Source organism: Penicillium solitum, assembly GCF_028829755.1.
Source record: "Penicillium solitum strain IBT 25940 chromosome Unknown utg000008l_segment0_segment0, whole genome shotgun sequence".
Taxonomy (NCBI): domain Eukaryota; kingdom Fungi; phylum Ascomycota; class Eurotiomycetes; order Eurotiales; family Aspergillaceae; genus Penicillium; species Penicillium solitum.
Genome location: NW_027072127.1, coordinates 2,203,284 through 2,215,596, shown reverse-complemented (window position 1 = coordinate 2,215,596; position 12,313 = coordinate 2,203,284). Strand labels below are relative to the sequence as shown.

The 12,313-nt window shown below is 50.2% G+C and overlaps 7 protein-coding genes across 7 annotated transcripts; 2 read left to right on the top strand and 5 right to left on the bottom strand.

Moving 5' to 3' along the window:
- Positions 1 to 569: 569 nt before the first annotated feature.
- On the top strand, positions 570 to 2,479 carry hsp70 (molecular chaperone Hsp70; the record flags this gene model as incomplete). The annotated part of the gene is given in 2 exon segments (XM_065606377.1): positions 570 to 1,970; positions 1,982 to 2,479. The coding sequence occupies 2 exon segments, from the start codon at positions 570 to 572 to the stop codon at positions 2,477 to 2,479; spliced, it is 1,899 nt and encodes a 632-aa protein (XP_065460340.1).
- Positions 2,480 to 2,916: 437 nt separating this feature from the next.
- On the bottom strand, positions 2,917 to 3,230 carry N7455_010125 (uncharacterized protein). Its single transcript, XM_040954093.2, has 2 exons — positions 3,196 to 3,230; positions 2,917 to 3,122 (listed from the first exon to the last, which is right to left on the bottom strand). The coding sequence occupies exons 1-2, from the start codon at positions 3,216 to 3,218 to the stop codon at positions 2,945 to 2,947; spliced, it is 201 nt and encodes a 66-aa protein (XP_040815310.1). The 5' UTR covers positions 3,219 to 3,230; the 3' UTR covers positions 2,917 to 2,944.
- Positions 3,231 to 3,392: 162 nt separating this feature from the next.
- On the top strand, positions 3,393 to 4,315 carry N7455_010124 (uncharacterized protein; the record flags this gene model as incomplete). The annotated part of the gene is made up of 3 exons (XM_040954033.2): positions 3,393 to 3,873; positions 3,957 to 4,049; positions 4,107 to 4,315. The coding sequence occupies 3 exons, from the start codon at positions 3,393 to 3,395 to the stop codon at positions 4,313 to 4,315; spliced, it is 783 nt and encodes a 260-aa protein (XP_040815473.2).
- A 305-nt stretch (positions 4,316 to 4,620) lies between these two features.
- On the bottom strand, positions 4,621 to 5,603 carry N7455_010123 (WW domain-containing protein; the record flags this gene model as incomplete). Its single annotated transcript, XM_040954157.2, has 2 exons — positions 4,621 to 5,467; positions 5,518 to 5,603. 2 exons carry the CDS (start codon positions 5,601 to 5,603, stop codon positions 4,621 to 4,623), a joined length of 933 nt encoding a protein of 310 aa, XP_040815534.2.
- Positions 5,604 to 6,124: 521 nt separating this feature from the next.
- On the bottom strand, positions 6,125 to 9,079 carry N7455_010122 (WD repeat protein; the record flags this gene model as incomplete). Its single annotated transcript, XM_040954112.2, has 1 exon — positions 6,125 to 9,079. The coding sequence occupies one exon, from the start codon at positions 9,077 to 9,079 to the stop codon at positions 6,125 to 6,127; it is 2,955 nt and encodes a 984-aa protein (XP_040815395.2).
- Positions 9,080 to 10,162: 1,083 nt separating this feature from the next.
- pmp47 (putative peroxisomal membrane protein Pmp47) lies at positions 10,163 to 11,242 on the bottom strand (the record flags this gene model as incomplete). The annotated part of the gene is made up of 3 exons (XM_040954228.2): positions 10,163 to 10,278; positions 10,351 to 11,075; positions 11,130 to 11,242. 3 exons carry the CDS (start codon positions 11,240 to 11,242, stop codon positions 10,163 to 10,165), a joined length of 954 nt encoding a protein of 317 aa, XP_040815454.2.
- A 664-nt stretch (positions 11,243 to 11,906) lies between these two features.
- N7455_010120 (uncharacterized protein) lies at positions 11,907 to 12,166 on the bottom strand (the record flags this gene model as incomplete). The annotated part of the gene is made up of 2 exons (XM_065606376.1): positions 11,907 to 11,952; positions 12,012 to 12,166. The coding sequence occupies 2 exons, from the start codon at positions 12,164 to 12,166 to the stop codon at positions 11,907 to 11,909; spliced, it is 201 nt and encodes a 66-aa protein (XP_065460339.1).
- Positions 12,167 to 12,313: the final 147 nt, after the last annotated feature.

Genomic DNA, 12,313 nt, shown 5'->3' with positions numbered 1-12,313 from the left:
CCAAAAAACACACAAATCAAGGGGGGTCTCCCATGGTCTCCCATGGCGACAGGTATTAATCCTGTATTTGATTCGGTATTGACCTGGTTTGAATACCATAATCTGACACCGCCTTAAGAGTCATCCCACTATTACATCATACAGCCCCGCCATAAAAAAAAAGAGAACGTCAAAGAAAAACATGAATCAGAGTAGAAAAGTAGGAATTGACATCGTTGACAATCATTTTAGAGAGAATCAAGTAATTTGTCCAATGGAAGGCTCCACTGGGCTCATCTGGAACCTACAGGAGTCTTAATGAAGAACGTAATGAGGTGGTTGCTGGGTCATCGAATCTCGTGGAATCTCATGGATCCCCATGGAAGGCTCCCTCTAGAAGCTTCTGGAGTAATACACCGCTCACTATATAGGAGCTTTTCTCAGCTCTCGTCCCCTTCCTCTTTCTTCTTTTCTTCACTATCAAATACCCTCTTCCTCTCTGTATACTACCTACCCTTTTTCACTCACGAATCTCTTTCTACACACCCGACTTCTTTTTCTTTTCATTTTAACGATTACACACATTCACCATGGCTCCCGCCGTCGGTATTGATCTGGGAACCACCTACTCCTGTGTGGGTGTCTTCCGTGATGACCGTATTGAAATCATTGCCAACGACCAGGGTAACCGCACCACCCCCTCGTTCGTCGGTTTCACCGACACCGAGCGTCTCATCGGTGATGCCGCCAAGAACCAAGTCGCCATGAACCCTCACCACACTGTCTTCGACGCCAAGCGTCTCATTGGTCGCCGTTTTCAGGACGCTGAGGTCCAGGCCGATATGAAGCACTGGCCTTTCAAGATCATCGAGAAGGCTACCAAGCCCGTCATCGAGGTTGAGTTCAAGGGTGAGGCCAAGCAGTTCACCCCTGAGGAGATCTCTGCCATGATCCTCGTCAAGATGCGTGAGACCGCCGAGGCTTACCTCGGTGGCACCGTCAACAACGCTGTCATCACTGTCCCTGCCTACTTCAACGACTCTCAGCGTCAGGCTACCAAGGACGCCGGTCTCATTGCCGGTCTCAACGTCCTCCGTATCATCAACGAGCCCACTGCCGCTGCTATTGCCTACGGTCTTGACAAGAAGGTCGAGGGTGAGCGCAACGTTCTGATCTTCGATCTTGGTGGTGGTACTTTCGATGTTTCTCTCCTGACCATCGAGGAGGGTATCTTCGAGGTCAAGGCCACTGCCGGTGACACTCACTTGGGTGGTGAGGACTTCGACAACCGTCTGGTCAACCACTTCGTCAACGAGTTCAAGCGCAAGCACAAGAAGGATCTGACCACCAACGCCCGTGCTCTCCGTCGTCTCCGCACCGCTTGCGAGCGTGCCAAGCGCACCCTCTCTTCCGCTGCCCAGACCTCCATCGAGATCGACTCTCTCTTCGAGGGTGTTGACTTCTACACCTCCATCACCCGTGCCCGTTTCGAGGAGCTCTGCCAGGACCTCTTCCGCGGCACCATGGAGCCCGTTGAGCGTGTCCTCCGTGACGCCAAGATCGACAAGTCCTCCGTTCACGAGATTGTCCTCGTCGGTGGTTCTACCCGTATCCCCAAGATCCAGAAGCTCGTCTCCGACTTCTTCAACAAGGACGCCAACAAGTCCATCAACCCCGATGAGGCCGTTGCCTACGGTGCCGCTGTCCAGGCCGCTATCCTGTCCGGTGACCAGTCTTCCAAGTCCACCAACGAGATCCTGCTTCTCGATGTCGCTCCTCTTTCCCTCGGTATTGAGACCGCTGGTGGTGTCATGACTCCCCTGATCAAGCGCAACACCACTATCCCCACCAAGAAGTCCGAGACCTTCTCCACCTACTCCGACAACCAGCCCGGTGTCCTGATCCAGGTCTTCGAGGGTGAGCGTGCTCGCACCAAGGACAACAACCTCCTCGGAAAGTTCGAGCTCACTGGCATCCCCCCCCCCCCCGTGGTGTCCCCCAGGTTGAGGTCACCTTCGATGTTGATGCCAACGGTATCATGAACGTCTCCGCTCTCGAGAAGGGTACCGGAAAGTCCAACAAGATTACCATCACCAACGACAAGGGCCGTCTCTCCAAGGAGGAGATCGAGCGCATGCTTTCCGAGGCTGAGAAGTACAAGGAGGAGGACGAGCTTGAGTCTGCCCGCATCCAGGCCAAGAACGGCCTTGAGTCCTACGCCTACTCCCTCAAGAACACTCTCTCCGAGGGCAAGCTCCAGATCTCCGAGGATGACAAGAAGAAGGTCGAGGACAAGATCAACGAGGTCATCGGCTGGCTCGACAGCAACCAGACTGCTGAGAAGGACGAGTACGAGTCCCAGCAGAAGGAGCTCGAGGCTGTTGCCAACCCCATCATCTCCGCTGCCTACGGTGGCCAGGCTCCCCCTGGCGCCGGTGCCCCCGAGGGTGGTGCTCGCTCCGCTGACGAGGTTGAGGAGAAGCCCGAGGAGCTTGACTAAATGTTTCGCTCTGAATGATTCTTTCTTGTTTGCCATTTGGCACTCGTTTCCTTTCACGTCTTGTTTTACGAACTTATGGGGTATCAAGGTTTCCTTTTGCGCATGATTGCATAGATACAAGGTTATCTCTTTTTCTAGGGAGAAAAATCCTAGTGAATCAAAATTCTTTTTAATTCAAACCACTCTTTTCTTCTGTAGATTGTAGATCATAACTAATGAGACCACCTCATTTAAGGTAGACCTCTATGGACTTGTACTAAAATGAAGCTATACAAGAATTGATCCCCTTGAACCGCGCAAGGGTAGAGGATGACCATTCCATATAATTATGACGACCAGTTTTTGTATGTAAATATGTACAAATATAATACAAAGATTCAATATTCAATATTAATTTTAATTCTTTTCGGGTCTTTGGGGAATCTCTCAAACCACAACTCGAATCTGAAGTATCACAATTTCCGTTTAAACATTTTGGAAGTCTCCGTTCCACCACCGTTGTAACCGATGCCCGCTCGTTTGTACGATGCTTCCGTATGTGATTTCCGATGCGCGTTCGGGGTGCTGTTCGCGCTGGTCACGGCGAATGCGGGTGAGGGCAGCAGAGACGCCCATGGTCAAGGCGAAGAGGGGATCCGCGATCCTATTCATATGGTGTTAGAATGATGGGGTTTCTTGTTGGATACAGCCCCAGAATGTTGCGGACTATCTTGTACCTGGAAATAAGGTAGACAGGCATGATGCTCTGGGGTTGGGGGGAGAAAAAAAGACAAGATGGTGGTTTCGGTGATTCGTAGATGCTTGTAGGTTGTACATCCAACAGCTAGAGAAGATATACATCACGTGATACGGACGCTGCTTTGCTGATCGGAAACCCATGGCCCTTGGTCTTCCACAGCAACACATCTCGGCCATGCATTTTTCACTCTCCTCTCTGCTCCTGCTAGGGATCAGTAGTCTGGCATCTGCCAGCTCTTTGACAATCACCATCCCCGTCTCTAGTCCACTTCCAAACCCACATGTCCTCCCCACAACTAGCCATGCCACTCTCACCACTCTTCCCTCTGGTGGGAAAGACCACATCCTTTCCGCATCGCTGACACGCTCGGCGACATTTGTGTTCCATGATCTTCCATCCTCGAGTTCAAATGCTCAACCCGAGTCCTACTTGCTTGATATTCGTTCCGCTGGTGACTACGTCTTCGCCCCCTACCGCGTCGATGTTGCGGCCGATGGATCCATTCTTGGTATCTGGGAGACTTTCCGCGGGAACCCATGGGATAACCGTGGCGCAGAGAAATACATCGTGGATGTTGCTGGAAAGAAGCAGATTGATGTGGTTGTCGAGGCCAAGGTTCTTGGACGGAAGGTCTTCTATGAGCAGCGTGCTCAATGTGAGCTTGTCCCCCCCTCTTCCCCCATTAATACAACCTGCAGTAAATGTCTATAATTGTACTAACCTTGCATTGAATTGCAGTCTCTCCCTTGAGTCTTGTCAAGAACCCAATGGTCTTGCTTGCAGTTGTCGCCCTAGGTCTCATGTTTGTCATGCCCAAGCTCATGGATAACAGTATGTCTATCCCCCATAACCCTAATTAAATATCCGGGGCCTAACTCTGTTGTCTAGTGGATCCTGAGATGCGCGCCGAATTTGAGCAGCATTCTCGCTCCTCGCCCATCACCGGTGCCACTGCCAATGCCATGGGTGGTGGTGGTGGGTTTGATCTGGCCAGCTGGATGGCGGGCACAGGTGCCCCTAGCCCCACGGCCAACGATGCGGCCCAGGCTGGTTCAACTGGTAGAGATACCAGCGGTCCTACCCGGAGGCGCGCATAGAAGATTATTACTTCATTATATTGACCGTTCTTGACATGGTATCTTGTCATTGTCTCGTGGCTAATTGTATGATACAAAGTCAACTGAACCTGCTCTTGGCTCATAAAATTGAAGCCAAATGCCAATAAATGACTCGAGCTGATTAGGCGAAACAAAAGCAATCCTCCCAAATCCCTCCCGATTTCAAAACGCCTAGAAGTCCCTCGAGCTGTACAGAGACCTGTCCCTTATCCAGAAGTCCATCCTAGTAACAAACCAAAAAAGAAAAGAACAGAACAGCCAAAGAAATCGAAATGCAACCGAGCTTAGAAGTCGCCTCCTCCAAAGTCATCACCACCACCACCATAATCATCGCCGCCGCCGCCGCCGCCGTAATCGTCGTTGTCATGATGATCATCGATAGCATCAGCAATCAGCATACCGCCAAGTAAACCGCCACCAACACCCAAAGCAGCAGCACCGGCAGTCCCCATACCTCCTCCACCTTGTCTGCGAGGCGGTTGCTGCTGATAATATCCACCCTGCTGCGGGTATCCTCCATATCCACCTCCATATCCAGGCTGGGGGCCATGCTGCGGAGGATAGCCGCCACCACCGTAGTATGCACCAGGAGGAGGACCTTGCTGGGTATACGAGGCGTACTGTTGCTGCGACCGAGGCGGCCTGCTGCTTGAACTCTTGCCCATCAGCTTGCTCAAAAATCCACCCTTGCTGCGCTTCTGTTCCTGCTCGGGCATCGGGCTGTGCGATGCTGAGCCCGCCGCATATCCCCCTGGGCCGGTGGACTGCGGCCGAGAGGCATTGTTGTAGTAGTCTGATGAGGCGCCGCGATCTCCTGGTCCGGCTCCGGTTCCTCGTGTGCCAGCCCGGGCATCTTCCTCGGCTTGGAGCTTGGCAGCAAGCCGTGCGTCTTCGTCGATCATGTGAGGGCTGGCGTTGCCTGGGCCAGTATTTGCTGAAGGGTTATAGGGGTTATTTGATCCCATATGTTGCTTCTGGTCTCCTGCACTGGCTAGTGCTGCTGGGTCGCCAGGCCTGGCATTGCTGTATGATGGCGGGAGAGGATTGGTTGGAAAATTACCGTCACCGCGCGGTGGGGGGGCTTCAGGGCGGTCCCATTGCGATTTGCCCGTGGCAAGGTCCACATAGAACCTAGCTGATTGTCAGTACTTTTGTCTTTATTGAGATGAGTAGATACACACCAAGCGTGGTAACGATCGTCGTACTGCGCTTTCCATCCCTCAGGTACCGAGGGCGGGGGAGGCCCGGAAGGCGGGGCGAACGACATGATGTGACAGGTATGATTAGTTTGAATAGGTTGCAAGTCTGTGAGCTTGGATTGTGTGAATGATCAAAGGGTTAGGTTTAAATGAGGACAAGAGAAAGTGAGTGTGTGCATGAGAGTGAGAGAGAGAGAGAGTGTGAGGATGAGAGAGTGAAAAGAGTTCTTGGTTCATGGATATATACTCGGCGGGAAGTAAGCGGAGAATTTTGGCCTCAGGCATATTGACTGCGCCTCCCGAGGTCGGTGGCGGTGCCCTGATGTCACCATATATAAAGGCCATATATAGTAACATTAGTTAACTATCATACATATATATATATATATATATATACATACGTATCTACAGGCTACCACGTTCAAGATTTCAACCTATCGGTTATGTTCTCCTACAAATTGACATCCACAAATATCATTAATAGCTCTTTCGCTGCAACGTGAATTTCTTTAAGATAAAAAACCAAATCAGAACTCCACGCTTCAATGCTATGCAAAATACATTCCCCACTGTCGAGAAAGGTGTCCCCTTAGACAATCTCCTTTTGGATGTTAGGATCGATTTCTCCACTAGCTGGGAACCAGTTATCTTCCTCAAGACGCTCAAGTAGTTCCCCAAGGTCAAACCGCTGTCGGTTTGACGTCCCCATCTCCGTATCTGAGTCCAGGAGAGTCAAGTCGACGTTTTCAGTGTTGCTGATTATCCGACGGGAGAGCCTGCGAGCCTTCTTTTCCTTCCGAGATTTCTTTTTGGCTTTCTCTTCTCTGTTGCCTTCTCCATTCTCTCCACAGTCCTCCTTCTCGTCTCCATTCTCCTCTTGATCTTCTTCCCTTTTCACCTTTTTCGCTTCCATTTTCTCGGCTTTTTTCTTCCTCTTTTTTCCTGTCGGGGAAGAGCCAAGGGAAGACAAAGATACAGAGCCCTGGACGATCAACGTAGAAGGACCATTATGCTCCTGGCGTTTGCTCATGTGGAATCCTCGATTTCGTATTTCCGCAAGTTGTCTTTGTCTTTCAACCTCTCGCCGTTGGCTTGGGTCCAGGTCATGACGATCTTCCGGTGGTGGACCATCCAACTGTTGGCTCTGGTATTTCTTGAGCAAAGGGAGCTGCCCAATTCGGTCAGAAGAAACATCTTGCTTGACGTTCCTAGCCCACAAGGCAAAAGGTCCAGTGTAAGAGGGCCCTTGGCCCATACCAAACGTTTCGTGCTTGACAAGCTGGCCAGATAAGAGGAGCTGATGTCCCGCAACGATGCCACTATCACTGGGCTTTTCGGGTTCTGGGGCGTGTTCGAACTCGAACGATTTTATGTTAGGGTCCGAACAAGGACCCGATGATAATATATGCACGCCTCCCCCAGAACCCCCGACAAGGAGATGAGAATGATCCTCGGTGAAGGCTGCACACATAATCTCCTCGTCGAAAGCGGCGACATCCTCAACGAGGACATCTTCGGGTGACCGGCGAATGTCCCATCGTTTAAGAACGCCATCGGAGGCACCGGTATAAAATTGGTCCATAGAGGAACCCCAGAGAGCTACCCTAACACCCACGTCTGCTACTTCCCGGCTTCGCTGGTGATCAATGGGGTTAAGGGGGGCCCTATGGCGAAGTTCGTGGAGAATTTTATCACCTTTCCGATTATCCCAAACGTAGGTTTTACCATCTGTGCAACTAGCGGTTACATATGTGCCGTTTGAATCCATTGGACAAAAGCTGACCTCATTAACATCCAATGCCGGGCAGGAAAATTCCATTGCAGACGGCACACGTTTTTGGAGGTCATAGTTGAGGCTAAACACCCTCACAATTGATTTCGTGGTAATGCCAATCCCTTTAATGCGCGCGTTGTGAGGATCCTCGGGACTTGCCGTTGCAAATATGGGCAACGAAGAGTGCCATTTAATGTCGAAGACATTTTGTGAGTTGGAAGACATCCTGATGGTCTCATATGCGGATTCGCGGGCTCGCCACAAGCCTAAATGGCCTTTGTATATTGGATCCTCCCCTGGTTCGGCCAGACCTCCGGCTAAGTATTCCTCAGTCGACGGAGTATGCCCCCAGGCCAGGGCCGTTGATGAGAACTCAAAGGTGGGCTTATACCGTGCATCGCGGTCGAAGGGAAGGGGAGTCGAAGTCACATTTTCCGGATCTTTTGTGTCCCAGACCAAAATTGATTCTGTCCCTGTAGCCAAGATATGCGGACTGAATCTCGACACGGACATCACTGCCACTCGAGACCCATGCTGCAAGGTATGGGTACAGGACACGTTGCGGGTTGATTCCACGTCCCAAATCTTGACAGTCTTGTCAAAACTAGCGGTGTAGAGTCTGTTGCCAATCCACTGCATGTTGTTGACGCTCATGAAAAGCCGGGGGTCATCAACTGTTGATGACGTTGGCCGTGGAATCCAATGGTCTGGAATTTCCTTCAGGCGATTGCTCTGAAGATCGCCTAAGAGAAGATTGTTGGCCTTGTTGTACTGCATATTATGTTCGTCTGATTTAGCTGCGGCGCCTGCCGCAAACCGAGTACCATCAGGCGACCAAGCTAGAACAAGCAGATCCCCCGAAGCGCCTTGCCATGATTTCCATGGTCTCAGGTCCGAAACCACATCGGTGACAATGGGGCGATGGTTTCCGCCTCCAAGCTCACGGCTGTACAGCATCTTTTGGACATTTGCACGACGGGGCAAAACGCGACACGGCTCCTGTGGAGAAGACGCCACGGTGTCTAAAATAGCTTTAACATTTGTGTCTGGCTCTTCGGTGTCAATGGAAACGTTGACCCAAGGATTGGCGTAGTAGTTGGTTGGTTGGACTCTATTTCGACTAGAACGACGAATGGAACTTTGCTCGGCAGTCGGGGATATTGACCGCGAGGGGTGAGATGGCCTGGAGACAGATGACATGGTGGCTGGTGGGTAAGAGAAGTGCTGCTTTGATATAGGAGCAACTATCTCATCCTTCCTATTGGCATTTGAGATTGCCACACTCTCCCTAAGCGTCCGTTGGCGCTCACGATGACTAGGAGAGATACCATGTGAGGAAGAGACAGAGACAGAAACAGATTGAGGAGATGTAAGTCGGGAAGGTGCCCGGGAGGAAGCGCGGGAGGAAGCGCGTGAAGATGTGCGAGGGGAAACCCGGATTGGACTGTTAGAGGAAGGAGCGACAGAGCGAGAAGGGGAAGGTTGAGTGGCATGGCTGCTACTTGATGAACGTGTGAATCGAGGCGATGCCTCACTAGGCTGGACTTCAGTCCGCGGAGTCTGCCAGGCATCTCGGACCTCCTCTCTCGTATGGCCAGAAGTGGCCGGGGTTGAAGGATTCTCTGGCAGAGAGGACACCCTCGAATACTGCACTAGCAAACGGAGAGTCTCACGTTGAATATCTGGGTTTTCCGGGATGCTTCGAGCTGATAGACCAGGGAATGCAGGGACAATACCCTGGCCATTAAGACTGGAAAAGCCGTGAGACATTTTAGTACCACAGCTGATGTTCCAGACTAGAGAGAAGAAGGAAAAAAAGGTCAGATATGAATAATAAAAGTACCAAGATCGTTCTCTCACATGTTTGACTTGATAGGTATGAATTTGGGCTCAGTCACGTCTGGTGTCGGACGATGGCAAAGTGAGAAAGACATAACACCGTTCCCCGCTCTCACTTTGTTCACACTGAACCTAGGGTTTCCGTTATTGCCTTCCAACCCGTCGATCGACGATCCCTTAGACCTGATTCTGTTCCTTTCCTTGGCAAAATCAAGCTTATGTCTTTGAATGGCTTTGCTAGAAAAAAGATTGTCCCGGTATAGCCTTGACAGCCCTATCAAAGCTGAATCCTAGGCAATACAGTCGTTCAAGATGTTGTTTCTGAATGGGTAGGATGGACAATATCTGTAGCGAGCGCAGATCTTCTAAGTAGAGAGTAAGAGGGTAAGAGGGCCACAAAGGCGATGCGACAACGCACAGGCAAGCTTGGATCTGTCATGCATTAGGAGGTTTTCCTGTCTCAAGGGATTGAGAGAAACATACCTAGGAGAAGTATGTATAGAAACTCAAAAAGAGATTGGGGGAGAGAGGGGCAGGGGAATCAATGCGCAAAATCGAAGATTGCCCAGATTGCAGAAGATACAGGAGAAAGTGTGGAGAAATGGAGCAGAATCGCGTCGAGAACGCGATAACGCGGGTCACAGCGGCGGTGGGCGGTGAACTTAAAAATAAGGCGGTCAGGTCTCAAGTATGATGAAAGAAGTATAAGAGTGGATTGAGTGGATTTCAAGTAAAAGAACTAAATAACTAAATAACTAAACTACATATTTGCAGAGTACCTGGGTATCGTTTTAAAATAGCTCCCGAAAAGCTCCCAAGAACTTCCAAAAAGCTTCACCAAGTCATTCTTTATAGAGGGAAAGTGAAATCAAAGTCAGCACCTCCGTACACTCGCATTTCTTGCACTCGAACAAGTATACATGGTGGAAATTGAGGATCCCAATCTTGTCTCTTGAGAAAGCGTGACCATATGAGTTGTCACATAGGTCTGGTAGACTGGGAAATATTTCCTGTCTATTTAGCAATGCGGCCCTTTCTACGGGCAGACACCATCATATCATACAGCACATCCTTGAACGCAAAAAGGAATGCAGCAGTGATGGCGCTCTGGGTGACCTTGGGTCCAATACCTTATGGGGAAATATGTCAGTGAACAGCCACCAGGTATGATTTCCAAAAAAAAAAAAAAAAAAATCACTTACCCTTGTAGAGCCCCTTCCAGCCTTCTTCCCGAATAATCCTCTTCAGACTTCCGTTCAAGCTCTCCTTGGGGCCATCCCTGCTGGCCACATGAGCTCGGCTCTTGATGGTGATATATGGGTACGTGAGGCTGGTGGCCATGATTTTGCCTAGTGCGCCCAAGTAGAACGCATCCTTCGGCGTCATACGCCGGCGGCGCTCCACCATGTTTTTCAATTGCTCGAAAATAGTGTATTGCAGAATTGGGTTGATCACCAGAATCAACGCCGGGAGGACGCCGGCAAATAAGGCCTTGGGGCCCTCCTGCCGGAGCAGGTCCATTAGGGTGCTGAGGGTGGATGCCTTTGTTGTCTTGGCACCAGGCAATGTTTCCTCCGCCTCAGACTTGCGGGCAGTCATGCGAGTGTTGATGACCCAGATCGGGTTGGTGATCAACACTGTGGCGCTCCCTGCAATGGCGCCCGCAATCATAGACTCCACGGTCGTGAGCTTTTTCGAGGCTCGGCCTCCCTGGATGGCGGCCTTCTCAAAGGCCGAACGCGTGAATTCATACCAATAGTAATACACAAAATTGGTGACGCTGATTCCAAACAAGGCTGATTCCAGGCCGGAGTATAGTCCCGAGATACCTTCTCTCTGTACAATGCGGCGTACGGCGTCGAGGGTGGTTGAGTGCGCACGCTTCGACTCGACTTGAGCTCTTGTCGACAAGGTGATCAGAGGGTATCTGAAGGGGGTATGGGGTTAGCGGCAGCGATGGGGAAAACGCGGGGAAGCATACGTCAAGACCATCGACAGAACCCCCCCTCCCGCACCTGCCAGCGCGTGCGCGATGTTATCACTCTGCTGAACAGCAGCAGATGCTGCCTTACTCTCAGCTCCAGGTTGAGGCATGATGGGAAAAGCTGGATTATTGAACTGTGCTTAGGTGTAACGTATAGCCTGTAAAGAGCGGAAGAAGATGAAATATGTCAGATTAAGAATGTTTTAGAACTTTACCATACGGGTCGGCTTGAAGGGGGATGGGATGTTCATGACGTTTTGCCGAAGTGTGTGTACCTCGGCTCTTTTACCCAACTCCACTGCAATTCCGAACCTTGGAAGCGCCCATAGCGTAAATTCACCTTGGACAGGATTAGGTATTTACATATATGGTTTTAATTTACGGAGTACGGAGTACTTAAATTTGTTTTGGATTTCTTGATGTCCTCGGTACCTGCATGCTAATCAAGTAACTCAGATGTATCACATTCAAATAAACTTGAATTGGTAATATCTCCGGACTACCTAGGTAGTATCTTCCCAGGTGAACTATATATATATGTGTGGATCATGATCTATACTACTCCGTACCCCATACTCTGGAGTCGGCGCCTGTGACTTGCATGTGATTATATATCTTCATATATGCCTAAACAGTGCATATCAATGTACATTTATATTTAATCCAGGGGACAATCTACATAATACAACGCCCTAGTTTACCAGAAAAGAATAGAATAAAAGAATAGAAGAATAGAAAAAAGAGCCCCATGTTGAGGCAGTATGCCTCGAGAAGTCACAAGGTTCTCGCTATTATTCCATTCACAAGTGAGAAATCCAACCTACAGAAAAAAAAAGCGAAAATAGAAAATAGAAAGGTGAAGGGGAAGGGGGGAAAGACAGAGAATGATGGGCCAAGGTAATAGAGCAGAGACGTGGCCAGGAAATCATGAGAACGCAGAAACCGGCGGTAATCGCATAAGCAAACGCAGAAACGAGGATAGAACGCAGGCCGTCTAAAGTGAATCCAAGGCAAGAGATAACCTCCAACGGCATTATCATAACGATTGCCAGCTGCGTGGAGAAGCCTCTCCTTGCCCATCAGAACTATGTCAGGAATATGCCGAGTTTCCAAAGACCTGACAAGTCTGACTTCTGCCGATTAGATACCACGCCGCTTGAAACCCCTCAATTCATGATGTA

Excerpts from the sequence above, each read along its gene's own strand:
- N7455_010125 (XM_040954093.2), bottom strand. The coding sequence starts at position 3,218 with ATGCCTGTCTACCTTATTTCCAG. Across the intron at positions 3,123-3,195 it reads CCTGTCTACCTTATTTCCAG|GATCGCGGATCCCCTCTTCG; the intron begins GTACAAGATAGT and ends CCATATGAATAG.